The sequence below is a fragment of the Rutidosis leptorrhynchoides genome, chromosome 2 (assembly GCF_046630445.1).
Source record: "Rutidosis leptorrhynchoides isolate AG116_Rl617_1_P2 chromosome 2, CSIRO_AGI_Rlap_v1, whole genome shotgun sequence".
Lineage (NCBI taxonomy): Eukaryota > Viridiplantae > Streptophyta > Magnoliopsida > Asterales > Asteraceae > Rutidosis > Rutidosis leptorrhynchoides.
The window spans coordinates 330,047,667-330,064,666 of record NC_092334.1 but is presented as its reverse complement, the minus strand read 5'-3'; the positions used below and the strand labels follow the sequence as shown (position 1 = coordinate 330,064,666).

Here is a 17,000-nt window from a genome sequence, read left to right as displayed (position 1 = left end):
TAAGAGTTCTTGCTACATTTAGCAAGTGCCTATGTTTCCTCTCAACAACACCATTAAGCACATGTGGTTTGATGAATGATTTCTTTACTGTTGGTAAAATTAGTAAGTGTATGATTTATAAATTCAGTTCCATTATCACTTCTAAAAACTTTTGCTTTTTCTGAAATTGTATTTCAATAAGTAGCACAAAATATGCAATATTTTCAAATACTTCATCCTTAGTTTTGAGTAAGAAAATTCAAACAGCTCTAGAATAATCATCAACCACAGTTAAAAAAAGATTTAAATCCTTCTTTTGTTTGAATTTTAAAAGGACCCCACAAGTTCAGATGAACAAGTTCACCTAAACTTGAGGTTTTATGATCACTTAAAGGAAAAGGACTTCTGCTTTGTTTAGCATTGTCACAAATATCACAAGGTTCTTCTTCAATTCTTATTTTAAGATTAAGTTTATTTTTAAGAACAAGCAGGACTTGATCAGAAGGATGACCAAGTCTCATGTGCCATAGATTTGAAGATGCAGCACAAGTTACAAAATTATCATTGAAATTATCCTTACATTTATTTTCAGAATTATTAAAGATGTATAATCCACCTTCTTCTTTACCAATCCCTTTTATTTTCTTACCCCTCAAATCCTGAACAAAGCATTTAGTATCATCAAAACTGAGAATCAGTTTATTGTGTTTGGATAGTTTATTAACTGACATGAGACTTACATAGTATTCTGAAACAATAAGAACATCTTTTAAAGTTATAAAATTATTTAACACAAGATTTCCTATTCCTTTAATTAAAGCTTGAGTGCCATTAGGATGTCCTACTGTCAAATTTAAATTAGAAATATGAACAACATTAACTAAACCCTTACTGGATGAAGTCATATGTTGATTTGCTCCAGAATCAATAATCCAACCATTGTGAATATGTTTGGATTGTGTAAGATTGGAATTGAAGAATTTGTTAAAGTTCGAATTATTTTTGAACTTCCATTATAAAAAATACCTTCCATAGCAGACATCGAGTTTGTGGGAACCGAAGTTGGAACATCATTGATTAAACTGAGAAGCTTGGGTATCTGTTCATTAGAAAAAGAAATAGGAGAAGAACCACTTGTGCTTGCTTCATTAGAAGCAGCATGGTTGTTAGACATAGATTTGAAGTTGTTGTTATTATTATTATTATTATTATTATTATTATTATTATTATTATTATTATTATTATTATTATTATTATTATGATTATTATTATTAAAGTTGTTTTCATTATTGTTAAAGTTCTTATTCTGATTATTATTAAAATATCTCTTGAAATTAGGAGAATATCCAACAATCTCAAAACATCTCTCAATTGTGTGACCAATGTTATTGCATTTTTTACACTTTAAATTTGGATTAGGACCTCTGTTGCTGTTATGAAAGTTGGACACATTATTGTTATTATTATGCTTAATTGGACCTTGAGCTTCAAAAGCAGATGTTTGAGTTTTATTATTAGTATCTTTTGAAGAACTAATTTTGTGAGATTCTTCTCTTGCAATGATAGCATAAGCAGTTTTAACATCTGGAAGTGGATCCCTTAACAGTATATTACTTCTTACAGACATATAAGCATCATTTAAACCCATTAAGAACTACATTAGTTTAAGTATGTTATTATTTTGAATCACAGAAGTTGAAGCATCACAATTACAAGCATTAGCACCACAAGTGCAGGGTGGCGAGGACACCATTGAATCATATTCTTTCTAAAGACTATTAAGATTGTGATAATATTCATATAGAGGACTATCATTTTGCTTTAAACTGTTTATTTTTTTATGTAGATTAAAGATTACAGAACCATCAATCTTATCATAAGTTTCCTTTAAATCATTCCATACAGTTAAAGCATTAGTACTGTATATTTGACCATTATACAACTCTTCAGATAAAGTACCAAGCATCCAAGACAACACTACAGTGTTACATATATCCCATTGACTTGCAAGAGTAGCATCAGTTGTACTTTTAACACAAGATTCATTAATAAAATCATGTTTGTTTTTAGTACCCAATGCAAGAAGCATTGATCTACTCCAAATGTTATAGTTTTCAGTACCTTTAAGTTTTATAGAAATAATAGGTGTACCAGATGTAGTATCACTTGGATGCAAATACAAAGGATCTCCAAAATCAAGTTTGTTGATTAGGGTTAAAGAACCAGTAGCATCACCACTCTCCCCCATTTAAGCAGATACAAAGAATAAATCAAGAAAAAAAACACAGTAAGCAAATATAGCACATATAAGACTAAAAAATCTACAACTAACTGTGCTTGATCAGGTTTTCACCAATTTCAATTAATTGGGATCAAGAGTTGGGCACTGGATTGCAAATCTTAAGTAAGAACAAATATAACACACAATTGGATAATATAAAAGAAGAGTTAAGATGTAACCAATTGTCACACCCCCAAATGTGACCTTTCAATATCAAAACACAAGTATATAACGAGAACGACTCTAAATGAGACGTTTTATAAAAACATAAATTGTATTGCAGCGAAATATAAATGAAGTTTTACATCATAATCCAAGAATAAATGTCAAATGTTTAATAAGTAATAAAATGTAATATGCGAGACTCTAATGCAAGGCATCACACATATAGCAATCATCATCAGCACGTAAGATAATCATTACCGGAGACAAAACATGCTTAAAAGTCAACACAAAGGTTGGTTGAACAACATAGGTTTAATAATTGAAATAGAGATTTTTAGACCACAAGATTTAGTTTAAAATATCAAAAGTAATCAATATGCCATGAGTTATAATATATCGAGCTAAACACTAAAACCCCTGACACTGCACGTGTGTTGGTAATCATTATTATGTACCCCCTTGACGATCGGTCAATGGGTAGAGACGTCACTCTCAATAGGCATATTCACAATAATTAAGCTTGCCACATTTTAATTTCAGCAATTAACGATATTACAGCGGGGATTTGCATGTAAGAATACAAGTATAAATACATGTTAACAAAAGTCTCATGAAGTTGCATATCAAAAAGTTTAGGCACTTGTGTCTAAATTATAAATCATTTCAAAAACAAGCATGTGTCTCACCCCAAGATTTATAAAATTCAATAAAGTATGTAAAAGCAGGACTATGAAGTTCACCTTAAAATAGCACAGTGACGAACATCCACAATCGAAAATAGAAGCAAGAAATGAATGGCAGAGACCTCAACCTAGAGATGTAGAAATTCAATCAGAAGTTGTCTAAATGACAATGAAAATCCTAAGTGAACTTAAGAGTTGTTTTACGGGTGTTTGCGTGTCCACCATAATCAAGTTTAGACCTTGTACAACTTACGCAAACCTCGATGCTATCAAATAAGTCCGGAATGACCGGATGTAATCGGGGGCCAGGACTCTTGATCAAAAACTATGTCATGACATTCGAGATCCACCACCTTATCCCATAATGGCAATCTAGACATCATTCACTTACGACCGTAAGTAGCAGTGAAGTTTGTATAAATCGTACCTTCATCGGTATGATTATAGCATTCACTTGTTATGTGTGTATATAAATACAACAGTTAATAGATTACTTGTACATTCAATTATAGTTCAAGTTATATATGTATATATAATAAGTATTTTACTATCATTATTATTTACTATATATTAATTTGTTGTTTAATTTATATTGTATATCAATAGTTATATTAAATCTGTATATATTAATCACATACATAAATATTTTCCTTTCTATGTTATTGTATTAATATATAACTACTATTGTTATAACAAGTACATAATATATATTATATTTAATTATTTAATATTATTCTTTATTTGTATTTATTACATATATATATATATATATATTAATAAATTATTATACATTATAAGTTAACTTAATATATAAGTTATTATTATTTAACAATTAATATTGATGTTTATTATTAATTAAATATCCCTGAAATAATAATTAATTATTATATATTTTATATATATATATATATATATATATATATATATATATATATATATATATATATATATATATATATATATATATATATATATATATATATATATATATATATACAACACAAATTCATAATCACTTAAATAAATACCAAAAAATAAGGTTATTATTTTTACAGATATTTTACAGATAATAAACCTTTATAAAAATTATATATCTTAATATTATATTTATTTTGTATTTATCTTGTTATCTATTTTCGGTATATATACAATAGAAGCTAAATTACAAAATAAATACTAATTCGACCCAATAATTATTTTTTATAATTTTTGCGGGTCTAGGTATATTATATAAACTTAGAAAAAGTTTATATAATTTTTATTTATTGTTTATATTTATTACGAATTTTACATTGTTTCTATGATTAAATAATACATAATTCGTATTTAATTATAAATAATATTCCAAAAATTACAAAAATTACTATGACCTAACTCTTTGTGAATTTCAACAGATCTTAACAATAGGAATATTACTCTGTTTTAAACGCTTGATCTCACGATCCATAACCTCTATCGATTCTTCAACGAAATGCATTTCTTCATCAATGCGGATATCATCCAATGGAATAACGAGTATTTCATCAGTAAGACACTTTTTAAGATTCGAGACATGAAATACATTGTGCACATTACTTAGTTCAGCAGGTAATTATAATTGATAAGCCACGGGACCAATCCTTTCATTAATCTTGAAAGGTCCAACAAAACAAGGACTTAATTTACTTCGCTTACCAAAATGAACGACACATTTCTAAGGGGATACTTTGAACATGACTTTATCACCAACTTGGTATTCTAACGATTTCCGATGATTATTAGCATAGCTCTTCTGTCGGCTACGAGCAGTTTCTAATCGCTTCTTAGTCTGAACGATCTTTTCAGTAGTTTCATGAATGATTTCAAGACCAGTTAATTGCCTGTCCTCTATTTGATCTCAGCATAGTGGAGATCTACACTTTTGCCCGTATAAGGCTTCAAAAGGTGCAGCCTTAATACTAGCGTGATAACTATTATTATAAGAAAATTCAGCTAATGGCAAATGTCTATCCCATCCTTTGCCAAAGTTGATAACACAAGAACGTAACATATCTTCCAATGTTTGAATGGTTCTTTCACTTGGTCCATCGGTTTGCGAATGATAGGCAGTACTCATGTCGAGTTGAGTTCTAAGAGCATATTGTAAAGTTTTCAAGAATCTAGAAGTGAATTGACTGTCACGATCATAAATGATAGAGATAGGAACTCCATGACGAGAGACGATCTCTTTGATGTACATTTGTGATAATTTCTCCATTTTGTCGGTTTCTTTGATCGGCAAGAAATGTGCAGATTTAGTAAGACGATCCACTATTACCCAAATATGTCATTTCCACTAGAAGTCTTGGGAAATTTAGTAATAAAATTCATAGTGATACATTTCCACTTCCACTACGGAATAAATTCGCCAGTTGAAGTAGACCAGACGGCTTTTGATACTCGACCTTAACTTTCAAACAGGAAAGACACTTGCTCACATACTTAGCAATATCAGTTTTTAGATTAGGCCACCAATAAAACTCCTTCACATCGTGATACATATTACTAGAGGCTAGGTGAATATAATACCTAGTCTTATGTGGTTCATCCAAGACTAGTTCTCTAAGATTTCCAGAAATTGGGACCCAGATTCGGTTATTGAAATACCTTGTTCCGTCTCCCTTGAGTTCAAGTTGCTTTTCGAGACCTTTTAGTCCCTCAAGTTGAACATTTTCTTCCTTTAATGCCTCAAGTTGTGCTTCACGGATTTGAGATGTAAGATTTGTATGAATAACCATGTTTAAAGCTCAGAATCGAATCGGTTTAACACGATCCTTTCTACTAAGGGCATCGGTAACTACATTTGCTTTACCAGGATGATATTTAAGCTCACATTCGTAGTCATTTAATAACTCGACCCAACGCCTTTGTCTCATGTTTAGTTGCTTCTGGTCAAAGATATGTTGCAGACTTTTATGTTCGGTAAACACCGTGATTTAACTCCGTAGAGGTAACTCTCCACATCTTCAATGCGAATACCACGACTCCTAATTCCAAGTCAGGAGTGGTATAGTTTTGCTCATGTTTCTTCAATTGTCTAGATGTATATGCGATAACCTTTATACGTTACATCAAAACACATCCAAAACCTTGATTCGAGGCATCACAATAGATTACAAAATCATCGGTGCCATCAGGTAATGATAGAATCGGGGTTGTGGTCAATTTATCCTTTAGAATCTTAAAAACAGATTCCTGTTCTTCGGACCAATCAAACTTCTTCCCCTTATGAGTTAACTTGGTGAGAGGTTTGGCTAGAATAGAAAAATCCTTGATAAACCTTCGGTAATAACCAGCAAGTCCCAAAAATTGGCGAATATGCTTCGCACTCTTAGGCACTTCCCATTTCCGAATAGCAGAGATTCTTACCGGATCAACAAATATCCCTTCACTATCAACTACATGTCCAAGAAATTGTACAGTTCGTAACCAAAATTCACACTTGGAAAACTTGATATACAGTTGTTCTTTCTTCAAGAGCTCTAGAATCAATCACAAGTGTTGTTCATGCTCTTTCTCGTTCTTGGAATAGATTAGGATATCATAGATGAAAACGATCACGAATTTGTCAAGATAAGGTTTGCACACACAGTTCATAAGCTCCATGAATACAGCAGGAGCATTGGTTAAATCAAAAGGCATGACAAGAAACTCATAGTATCCATAACGAGTACGGAAAGCAGTTGATATCGGCTAAAAAGTCACGTTTTCACCCCGGTATTAAGGCCCCAAAATAAGAAAGATTCAAAATTTATCAACAAAATACCCACTTCATCGCTTAGAATTGAAGAGCAAGTAATTATGAAGACGGTGCAAAAAGAATCAAGAGAATCGGAGCTAAAATGAAGATTCTAGAGCGAAAACGGTGAAAGACAAGAAATCAAGTTACGATACAGCGAATCAGCAAGCCAAACGGCCTGCCAAACGGCTTGCTTGGCTTGCAAATAGCCTGCCACATGCACAAGTTAAATGGCCTGCCAGCCATTTGCAGGCAAAATTTCATGCTTATTTAAAGGGTCTTTGTCATTCATTCCAACATACACTTCAATTCACTTCTTTCTCTCTCTTGTACAATATTAGTCATAATTTCAAGGTCTTCGACTTCGTGAGGGAAACCTAGTATCCAGCGAAGAAAGCCGAAGATTGTATTAGGAGCGGTCTGGAGTTTGAAGTTGTCACTTTTGTATTCGAACTCGTTTAATCTACTGGTACTTCTATCCTTTATCTTTATATAATATCTTCTATCATTATGTTCTGTGATGTTGTTGCCATGATTAGCGAGTAGTTATCTTTAGTGTATACTATGATGTAACCAGTTATAATGCCGAAATAATGTTATGGTTTGTGTATGTTCTTAAAATGCTTTCCGATTATGCTTTAAACTCAATCGCTTTTCCAACTAATAGAATGTAGTTATTGGCTCTGTTATTGGGAAGTCGCGAACCCCGATTCAGAGTACACTATATGTGTCACCCCTTGGTAAGAGAAGTCTATCGGATACAACGTAAGATCGACTGAGACACACCGGTTGTAGTAAGTCTATTAAACTTTGGATTCCGACTGAGGACTCTTTTGTAGTGAAACATCTGACTAGACCCTTAGTACATTGTCAGTCCCAGACCATGGTAGAGTAGTCACCAAGCATATAAACTTCGTACGTGCATGCTGAAGCACAACAGTTGTTGTAAGCTGTACCTCTGCTAAGTAAGGCCATGGAACCCAGTCAGTGCTGATTAGTACACTGCACTATAACGTGGTCTCAAGCATTGCACCCCGCTTGAGGGATTCTTAGTTAATTAAGGAACTGTTTGTTTAATAAAGGATTGGACCGTTAGGATAATCGAACGTGTTCATGGAAGTCAACCTGACTTGGCCATGGTGTTCTTTATGGTTGAACTCATTTTAAGGGCCTAACTACCTTTTAAAACCAATCATTAATGAAAGCATTGAAACACATCACGTTTCTCAGATATGGTAAACCCTGTATTCTATTATGCTTAAGAAAGTTTAGACCTTTGTGGAATGTTAATACGTCACCCAACTGAGTCGCTCAATTGGACGAGCCGTCTGAACGTGTATGCCTGTAGTCGGACTGCACGGGCGTCGGGGGTAAGGGACGTTGCTGTTTATTCAGAATCTTCAAGCCTATCGTATTACCAGTGACATGTCTTATGACAGGGGTGTTTAGGACCAGTGTAATGAATACAAGGCCTCTGCCTATTCATGAGGCAGTATTCCATAATCTCGGCTGAATAACTGATGAAATTACAGTATACACTTGCCTTAACCTTATCTTAATCTTTATATATAGGTTCGATTCTACTAATATCTTAAAAATACGACTCTAGATCATAATTCCCTTACTCATAATAAGGAGTAATACAATTTAGGCCCCACTAAATATAAATTTAAAATAGTACCCCCTCTTGGTAGCTGATTCTGACGTATTGCGACCTAACGACACCGCACAAATAAAACCGTCCGTTTCGGCTATATCAAGAGGAGTGTAAATTTTTGGTGCCGCTACTGGGGAACTGGTATCAGATAATACTGCTCTCTATGAAACTTATTCACAAGCATTTAGTGGTGTCTAAGAAAGGCAATAATACACGGACTTGGTTGTTGGATTTTTCGAACAGTCTCCAATTATATTGGAACCAAAAGGATCCTGCCTCTCCGTAGTCGGCCTGGCCACTTGGTTTGTTGAATAGTTCGTGCGAAGCTTTGTTATCGAAATACCAGGGAATCAGTAGCCAGAACCAAAAACATATTCAACCTTAGGATAGTTAGTTTATCTTAGACTAAATTAGATTACTTTTAATAAGACTACCTTAGATTAAGATTACCTTAGATTGCATTAGAATTACCTTAGGAATTTAGTTTATCTGCTTAAAATTAAAAACAAAAAGGCATACCCAGTGTATGACCCAAACCCGATCTAGACCAGGGTCGTTGTTATTCGTACCTGATCCAGACGCAATAATCTCTAAAGTACGCAAGGAAGCACGAATCAGAAATCAAATGGCGTTACGCGTTACTTTAGCAGAAAATACCAAATCCTCGATTGAAGGTCGAGGAGGACCAATCAGATTTTTAGAGATTCAAGGATACTCGTTCGAGTTAAAACATCACATCATCCAGCTCATCCATAATAACTCCAGTTCGTGTACCCTATCCTGGAAGGCTACAGAAGGAACCATCCAAGCTTGATTCCTTCAAACTAGATGGAAGATTCCTGGACATTGTGTCGAAAGTTCCCAACCAGAAGAGATACATCCGAAGGCTTCTCTCTACAAAGGAGAGGATACCAGATTCTAACAAAATTCTACTGAGTGAAGAATGCTCAGCATTACTCAGAAACTCTCTACCACCAAAGCTAGGAGACACGGGCCGATTCATTTTCTCCTGTTCGATCTAACAATCTGGAACCATTCCTGTGCTAGCAGATTTAGGAGCATGTATCAACCTAATCCCCTACTCTCTCTACAAGAGATTAGAGTTAGGAGACTTGTCACCAACTAAAATGACAATCTAACTTGCGATCACACAATTCGATATCCTAAGGGTATAGTTGAGAACGTCTTGGTGAAAGTCGACAAATTCTTGTATCCTACGGATTTTGTAGTAATGGACATTAAGGAAGACCTACACACACCAGTAGTGTTTGGAAGACCTTTCATGAATACGGCTAGGACTGTCATTGATGTGTATAATCAAACCTTGATTTTGCGATCACCTGGGGAGAGCGTTAGCTTCAAAATTGACCGACCTACCGATATTTCTGGACAGGCAGAGATGTTTGCTATTTCCACCAGACGGATCACTTCTGATGACGAGTCTTCATCACCAGCCAATGATATCGAGATGGGTGTCTAAGCAAAGAAATGGAAGAAGAGGATCCCAGCGAAGAAATAGAAGAAGAGGAGGAATCTGAAGAGGAAGAGGAAATGGAAGACGTAAAAGAAACTGTGATATTACCCTCTCTAAGCATTAAGCATCATGAAGAATTAATGAGACTTGAGACGGAAGATCATAGTTTAATCATTCATTTCAAGAAGAAGACTGACAAGGTTGAGGTTAAAGATATAGAAATTGACCCTGCAAGTATCAAAGTTAAGAATCATAATACTGAAGAAACCCGTTCATCAGACTAATCCTCAGAAGAACACTATACCGATGATGACGAGGAAGAGCAACATGAAGACATTCAAGATAATTCACACTCTCCAACCGAACCAGATCTAGGGGAGCTGGACTCTTCTTCAGATCAGATTCCTGTCATATCTACACACGCAGACATGATAACGTTCATCAATGATACCGATGAATTTGAAGAAATTCTCGAAGCCATTCATAAATCAACAACTGATTTCACGCTACGCTTAACGAAACGAATTATGGCTATCCAAGAAGAATACAGCCTCTATCTCCAAAGAGAAAACAATGATGTTGAAATCCTAGAAGAACGCCTTCAAGACTTTATCAACACTATTCATGATCATATCTACCGAGAAGAAAGGCAACGAGAGCACAATTCAGTGGTTCGCACTATTCTTGAGACAAGATTCTATCGAGATCAGAAGATCATTTACTCTACGGTTTACAACGCCTTAGCCGGATCTGCACTTCCGTTCTCAGCAAACCAACGAGCACTACTGACTCTCATCCGGAAGCACATGGATCTTTCCACCGGACGCCCAACTTATCACTCTGATTTGCAAATGATCGAGGATATTCACAGCTTTTTCGCTCTTTTGGAAAGAGATAATTTCGAAAGCACACCAGACAGGCTAGTGATTTACGTAACAATTGATCACCATGCTGATCTGATTATCAAAGAGTTACGAGATGCAGTTACAGAGGAAGTAAGACGCAACAATCCGTTCTCTCATCTTGAACCAGACCGAGTCAACATTGCCACCTACGTTACGAAGCAAATATCACGTATCTTCCACGAATTCACAGATCCAAGCTTCACATTTAAAGCCGGATGTTGGGAGATATACTCAAAAACGGTGACATTAATGCTCGGGTCAGGATTGCTGTTCACTTCTTTTCAGCTTCACCTTTTAACTAATCTGTGCAAAGCTACAGACTCTTACTGTGGAGATCACCATTCTGAAGATTTCTAGACACTAAAGATACAGTTTCTAACATTATTTGAAGCCCTCTGAAATGAGCACCCCACCAGAGAAATAATCACCACCAGCACTGCCTCTATGATTGACATTCGTGGGTCAACCAGCAGAGCCGAGGATCGTATTCTCATCAGACTTTAAGATTTATCACGAGCCGAAACTGCACACTACCTATCTTTCAGACGATCTTCAAGAGAAGTACCGGATCTACTACCACTATTGGTCCGACACTTTCTCAGGATATACCCACCAACACTCACATTCCCTCGAGAAGACCAAGATTACAACCACCAACGAGGAATGTTTGATTTCTAAAACATCACTACGGTCGAGCCAACGACCTTAAACAAAAGCGCTTCTCTGGAGGTAACCCGTACAATAAAGTAGAGTAGAAGAATAAAGGATGACAAATGAGCCGATCTATAAAGGATGCAAGGATTGAAAGCTAGCTAGTATCAAGCAACATCCGCTAGGGGTACTTCTTTCTTCCCGTTACTAGCTCAAACTTTCAATTATGCCACATCCTAGCTTATCACTAAGTGTGGGATCCCAACCCAATTTAACACTAGACAAATACTCCCAAATCTTCAACTAAAACTCCTAAGTGTAGGATACACTAGGAACATTGAGGATAATGTTCGTCTAAGTGTGGGATGTTGGTATGAACTTTTTATGCTGTATTAAAATAATCCATTACGAAGATCCCAAGTTCTTAAGCCAAATTTCAAAATTTTTAACAATAGAAAGCCTTTCTGAAAAAGTATTTTTGAAAACCTAAAACGTTTGTAAATAAAAGTAAGGATTAAGTAGGGTGGAAATTTTGTTAGAATGAACCAAATCTCTAATAGAGCATTGCATGACTAAGGCATTATCGACCTAAATTGATTATGGTGAGGCACCCAAATAAGACCAGCATTCATATTTAATGCTTCACTATTTTCCGTTGAGAGTGCCAATGTCTGTGCTCAGAATCAGAACTTGCTTTAGATCTACATTTCCAAAGCAGCGAAATGTGATTCGGTTATAATCAAAAGAGCTAGCCATTTGTCAAAATAAGCCTTTCGCACATCCACTACTTCTACTTCACCGCCACATTCACATCATCTTTACTATCACTTGAAAAATCCAGAAATGAGATTCCTTCCGAAACCCAATGTTATAAACCTCTCAAGTATCATGGCAAAGGTCTTGAAAAAGTTAACCGGCAAAAAGTTTCTCGAGATGAAATCTCTAAAAAAATTTTATATATTTCAAAGTTCTGAAAAAATGATCAGAACTTATAAAGAGAAACGCTGAAGAAGAACTTGACCGAAAATGATTATCAAATGAAGAAAAGTTCAAAAGTGCTTCTCAAAAATTTCAGCACTCCTATTTATCTGAATAAAAGTCTACATGAAGGAATATATCACCCTTTTTCTCACCCCTCAAAAACAACTTCACTACCACTCCAAAATTCCTTTCCATCATTGACAAATGACCTAGAAGCTATGGTTACTACCGTTCTCACATTAGTACCAAGGATTTGAGTCTTTATCAAGCCTATGACGATGGGTGTAGCGTGACTGGCTATGAATGAATTCATTTCTTAGATCTATAGGGAACCCTAAATACTTATGTGATTTGAGTGACCCATGAAAGCTAGCCTAAGTCATGTAACCTCCCCGCATGCTTGCAGAGATAGTTTCAATCCTAAGATAGATGACTCACCTTATCTTTCGCTGTTATAATAAAAAGAAAACCGCTTAGGCTATTAGAAAAGAAACTCTGAAAAGATTTCTTAAGGTAAAATGAGAGTTTGATTGAGGACAAGCAAAGTCTAAGTGTGGGATATTTGATATCGGGTAAAACGTCACCTTTTTACCCAGGTATTAAGGCCTAAAAACAAGAAATATTTAAACTTTATCAGCAAAATACCCACTTCGTCAGTTAGAATTGAAGAGCAAGTAATTATGAAGATGGTGCAAAAAGAATCAAGAGAATCGGTGCTAAAACGAAGATTCTAGAGCGAAAACGGTGAAAGACAAGAAATCAAGTTACGATCCAGCGAATCAGCAAGCCAAATGGCCTGCCAAATGCCTGAATAACGGCTTGCCTGGCTTGCAAACGGCCTGCCACACGCCCAAATTAAACCGCCTGCCAAACGGCCTGACAAACTGCTTGCCAAACGCCCAAATTAAATGGCCTGCTAAACGGCCTGCCAGCCGTTTGCAGGCAAAATTTCATGCTTATTTAAAGGGTCTTTGTCATTCATTTCAACACACACTTCAATTCCCTTCTTTCTCTCTCTTGTACAACATTAGTCATACTTTCAAGGTCTTTGACACCATGTGAGAAAGCTAGTACCCGGAGAAGAACGCCAAAGATTGTATTAGGAGCTGTCTGGAGTTTGAAGTTGTCACTTTTGTATTCAAAACTCGTTTAATCTAATGTACTTCTATCCTTTATCTTTATATAATGTCTTCTATCATTATGCTCTGTGATGTTGTTGCCATGATTAGCGAGTAGTTATATTTAGTGTATACTTTGATGTAACCTGTTATAATGCTGAAATAATGTTATGGTTTGTGTATGTTGTTAAAATGCTTTCCGATTATGCTTTAAACTCAATCGCTTTTCCAACTAATAGAACGTAGTTATTGACACTGTTATTAGGAAGTCGCGAACCCCGATTTGTAGAGTATACTATCTGTGTCACCCCTTGGTAAGAGAAGTCTGTCGGATACAATGTAAGATCGACTGACGCACACCGATTGTAGCAAGTCTATCAAACTTTGTATTCTGACTGAGGACTCTTTTGTAGTGAAATATCTGACTAGACTCTTAGTACATTGTCGATCCCAGACCATGCTAGTGTAGTCACCAAGCATATAAACTTCGTACGTACATGCTGAGGCACAACGGTTGTTGTAAGCTGTACCTCTGCTAAGTAAGGCCATGGAACCCGGTCAGTGCTGATTATTACACTGCACCATAATGCGGTGTCAAGTATTGTACCTAGCTTGAGGGATTCTTAGTTAATTAAGGAACTGTTTGTTTAAACACATACAGGATTGGACCGTTAGGATAATCGAACGTGTTCATGGAAGTCAACCTGACTTGGCCATGGTGTTCTTTATGGTTGAACTCTTTTCAAGGGCCCAATTACCTTTTAAAACCAATCATTAATGAAAGCATTGAAACACATCACGTCTCTCAGATATGGTAAACCCTGTATTCTAGTATGCTTAAGAACTTTTAGACCTTTGTGGAATGTTAATACGTCACCCAACCGAGTCACTCAATTGGATGAGCCTTCTGAACGTGTATGTCTGTAGTCAGACTACACGGACGTCGGGGGTAAGGGACGTTGCTGTCTATTCAGAATCCTCAAGCCTATCGCATTACCCAGTGACATGTCTTACGATAGGGGCGTTTAGGACCAGTGTAATGAATACAAGGCCTCTGCCTATTCATGAGCCAGCATTCCATAATCTCGACAGATTAACTGATGAAATCATAGTATGCACTTGCTTTAACCTTATATGAATTATGAATTTATCGCATTTACTTTATCTATCTTATAATCTAGAAAAACCTAAAATTAGGTAACCACTACTCCTTCATAACTATCTTAAGCTTTAAATATTGGTTCGTTTCTACTGATATCTTAAAAATACGACTCTAGGTCATACTTCCCTTACTCATAATAAGGAGTAGTACGATTTAGGCCCCGATAAATATAAATTTAAAACAATGCCCCCTCTTGGTAGCTGATTCTGACTTGTTGCGACCTAACGACACCGCACAAATAAAACCGTCCATTTCGGCCATATCAGCAGTCTTAGAAACATTATCTCCCTTGAACCTCAATTGATGATAACCTGACCTAAGATCAATCTTCGAATAGATACTTGACCCTTGCAGCTGGTTAAACAGGTCATCAATAAGTGGGAGTGGATAACGATTCTTGATAGTTAACTTATTGAGTTCTCGGTAATCAATACACATCCTCAATGTGCCATCTTTCTTCTTGACAAAAAGAATAGGTGCTCCCCACGAAGACGAGCTAGGACGAATGAAACGCTTTTCCAAAAGTTCTTGGAGTTGGTTCGATAATTCCTTCATCTCGGATGGAGCTAAGCGGTATGGTGCCTTCGCAATAGGTACAGCACTTGGGGTTAAATCAATTTGAAACTCAACATGTCGTTGGGGAGGGAGACCAGGGAGTTCCTCAGGAAATACTTCAGGAAAGTCTCTTACTACTGGCACATCTTCAATGCGTTTCACCTTCGGTTCGACTTCCTTAACATGAGCCAAAATGGCTTGATATCCCTTCATTGGATATTTACGAGTTTTGATACATGAGATGATATTAAGTTTAGAACCACTCATCTCTCCTTGAACGATTAGAGTTTCACCACCCTTAAGAGGAATGTTAATGGTTTTCTCATAACACATGATTGCAGCATGCAATGGGCGTAACCAATCCATCCCTACTACTACATCACAGCTTCCTAACTCGACTGGCAATAGGTCGATCTTAAAGTATTTGTTGGCTAGAAACAGATCACAGATTTATACACGTTGTCTACTTTCATAACCTTACCATTTGCTACTTCTACAAGACGCTTAATTTTTAAGGCTTGTGGTTTTTCAGTGAATAAGGCATAAAATTTAGTAGACACATAACTCCTATCAGCACCAGAATCGAATAAAACAGTAGCATAGAAGTTGTTAACAAGAAACGTACCTTTAGCACTTCATAATCATCTCGGGCTTCTTTAACAGTCCATCACAAACGCACGATTCTTAGCATTACCCGTATTACCCATGTTCTTTAGACACTGGTTACGGAAATGCCCTTTTTCACCACAGTCATAGCATGTAGGAACAATTGCGTTAGCCTTTGTTGCAGGTGTATCGGTCGATGGAACCGTAACTCTAAAATTATTGGCTATATGCCCAATCTTCTTGCATTTGGTGCACTCAGCCTTGCACCATCCAGAATGGTGTTTCTCACAATGCTTACAAAGTGGGTGTTTTCCAGCATAACCTCCTTTAGAATTATCAGCAACCTTCTTGTTTGAACCTTGATTCGACTGTTGAGAAGGCTCAAATTTCCTCTTGCTCTCACTAGTCTTAACCTCGGCTTGTGTATTGGTCGCAGCCTTTCTTCTCTTAGCCATCATTAGGTTCTGGGCCATCAGTATCACTCCGTCCAAAGTCTCTTTCCCTGCAGCAATAATATTTCCCTGAATTTCTTCAGGAAGACCCTCCATGTACCTCTCTATTTTTTTTTGTTCAGTAGGTATCATGTTTGGGCATAAGGTAGCCAACTCTATGAATCGGTTGGTATAAGTCTCAATGACAGCGACCTTAACCTTCAATTCCTAGAACTCAACTTCCAGTTTCTGAATCTGGTTCTGTGACGCCCCGTCCAAAAATCAATGATACGGATCATCAACAATAGGTCTATTACACGGTATAATAATATATGCTGTTTAAAAAACAAAGTTTTGCATTCATAAAAAGATAACTTTTTCCCAACGACAAATGTTTAGCAAGAGTAACATGCTTCTATGAATAGAAAGCATTTAAAAATAGTACGTGACAGTAAGCTCATTACAAAACCATAGTTCAAATGTAACATAAGTAATGAATGCAAGGTAAAAAGTTCCATGCTTGAGACATCTCTAAACAATGCAGCGGAAGTCTAACACAGCAAGTCTAATACAGCAAGTCTATTACAGCGGATGC

At 36.0% G+C, this 17,000-nt stretch overlaps 1 protein-coding gene across 1 annotated transcript; it reads right to left on the bottom strand.

Annotated features, from left to right (window-relative positions):
• Nucleotides 1–260: 260 nt before the first annotated feature.
• LOC139888823 (uncharacterized) lies at nucleotides 261–2,227 on the bottom strand. The gene is made up of 5 exons (XM_071871810.1): nucleotides 1,838–2,227; nucleotides 1,402–1,633; nucleotides 1,006–1,122; nucleotides 720–823; nucleotides 261–638 (listed from the first exon to the last, which is right to left on the bottom strand). The coding sequence occupies exons 1-5, from the start codon at nucleotides 2,225–2,227 to the stop codon at nucleotides 261–263; spliced, it is 1,221 nt and encodes a 406-aa protein (XP_071727911.1).
• Between the last annotated feature and the right edge of the window lie 14,773 nt (nucleotides 2,228–17,000).

Coding starts and splice junctions, on each gene's coding strand:
- LOC139888823 (XM_071871810.1), bottom strand. CDS start 2,227: ATGGGGGAGAGTGGTGATGCTACTGGTTCTTTAACCCTAATCAACAAA. Junction 1,123..1,401: donor CTTTCATAACAGCAACAGAG/GTCCTAATCCAA, acceptor CTTCTAATGAAG/CAAGCACAAGTGGTTCTTCT. Junction 824..1,005: donor CTCGATGTCTGCTATGGAAG/GTATTTTTTATA, acceptor TAAATTTGACAG/TAGGACATCCTAATGGCACT.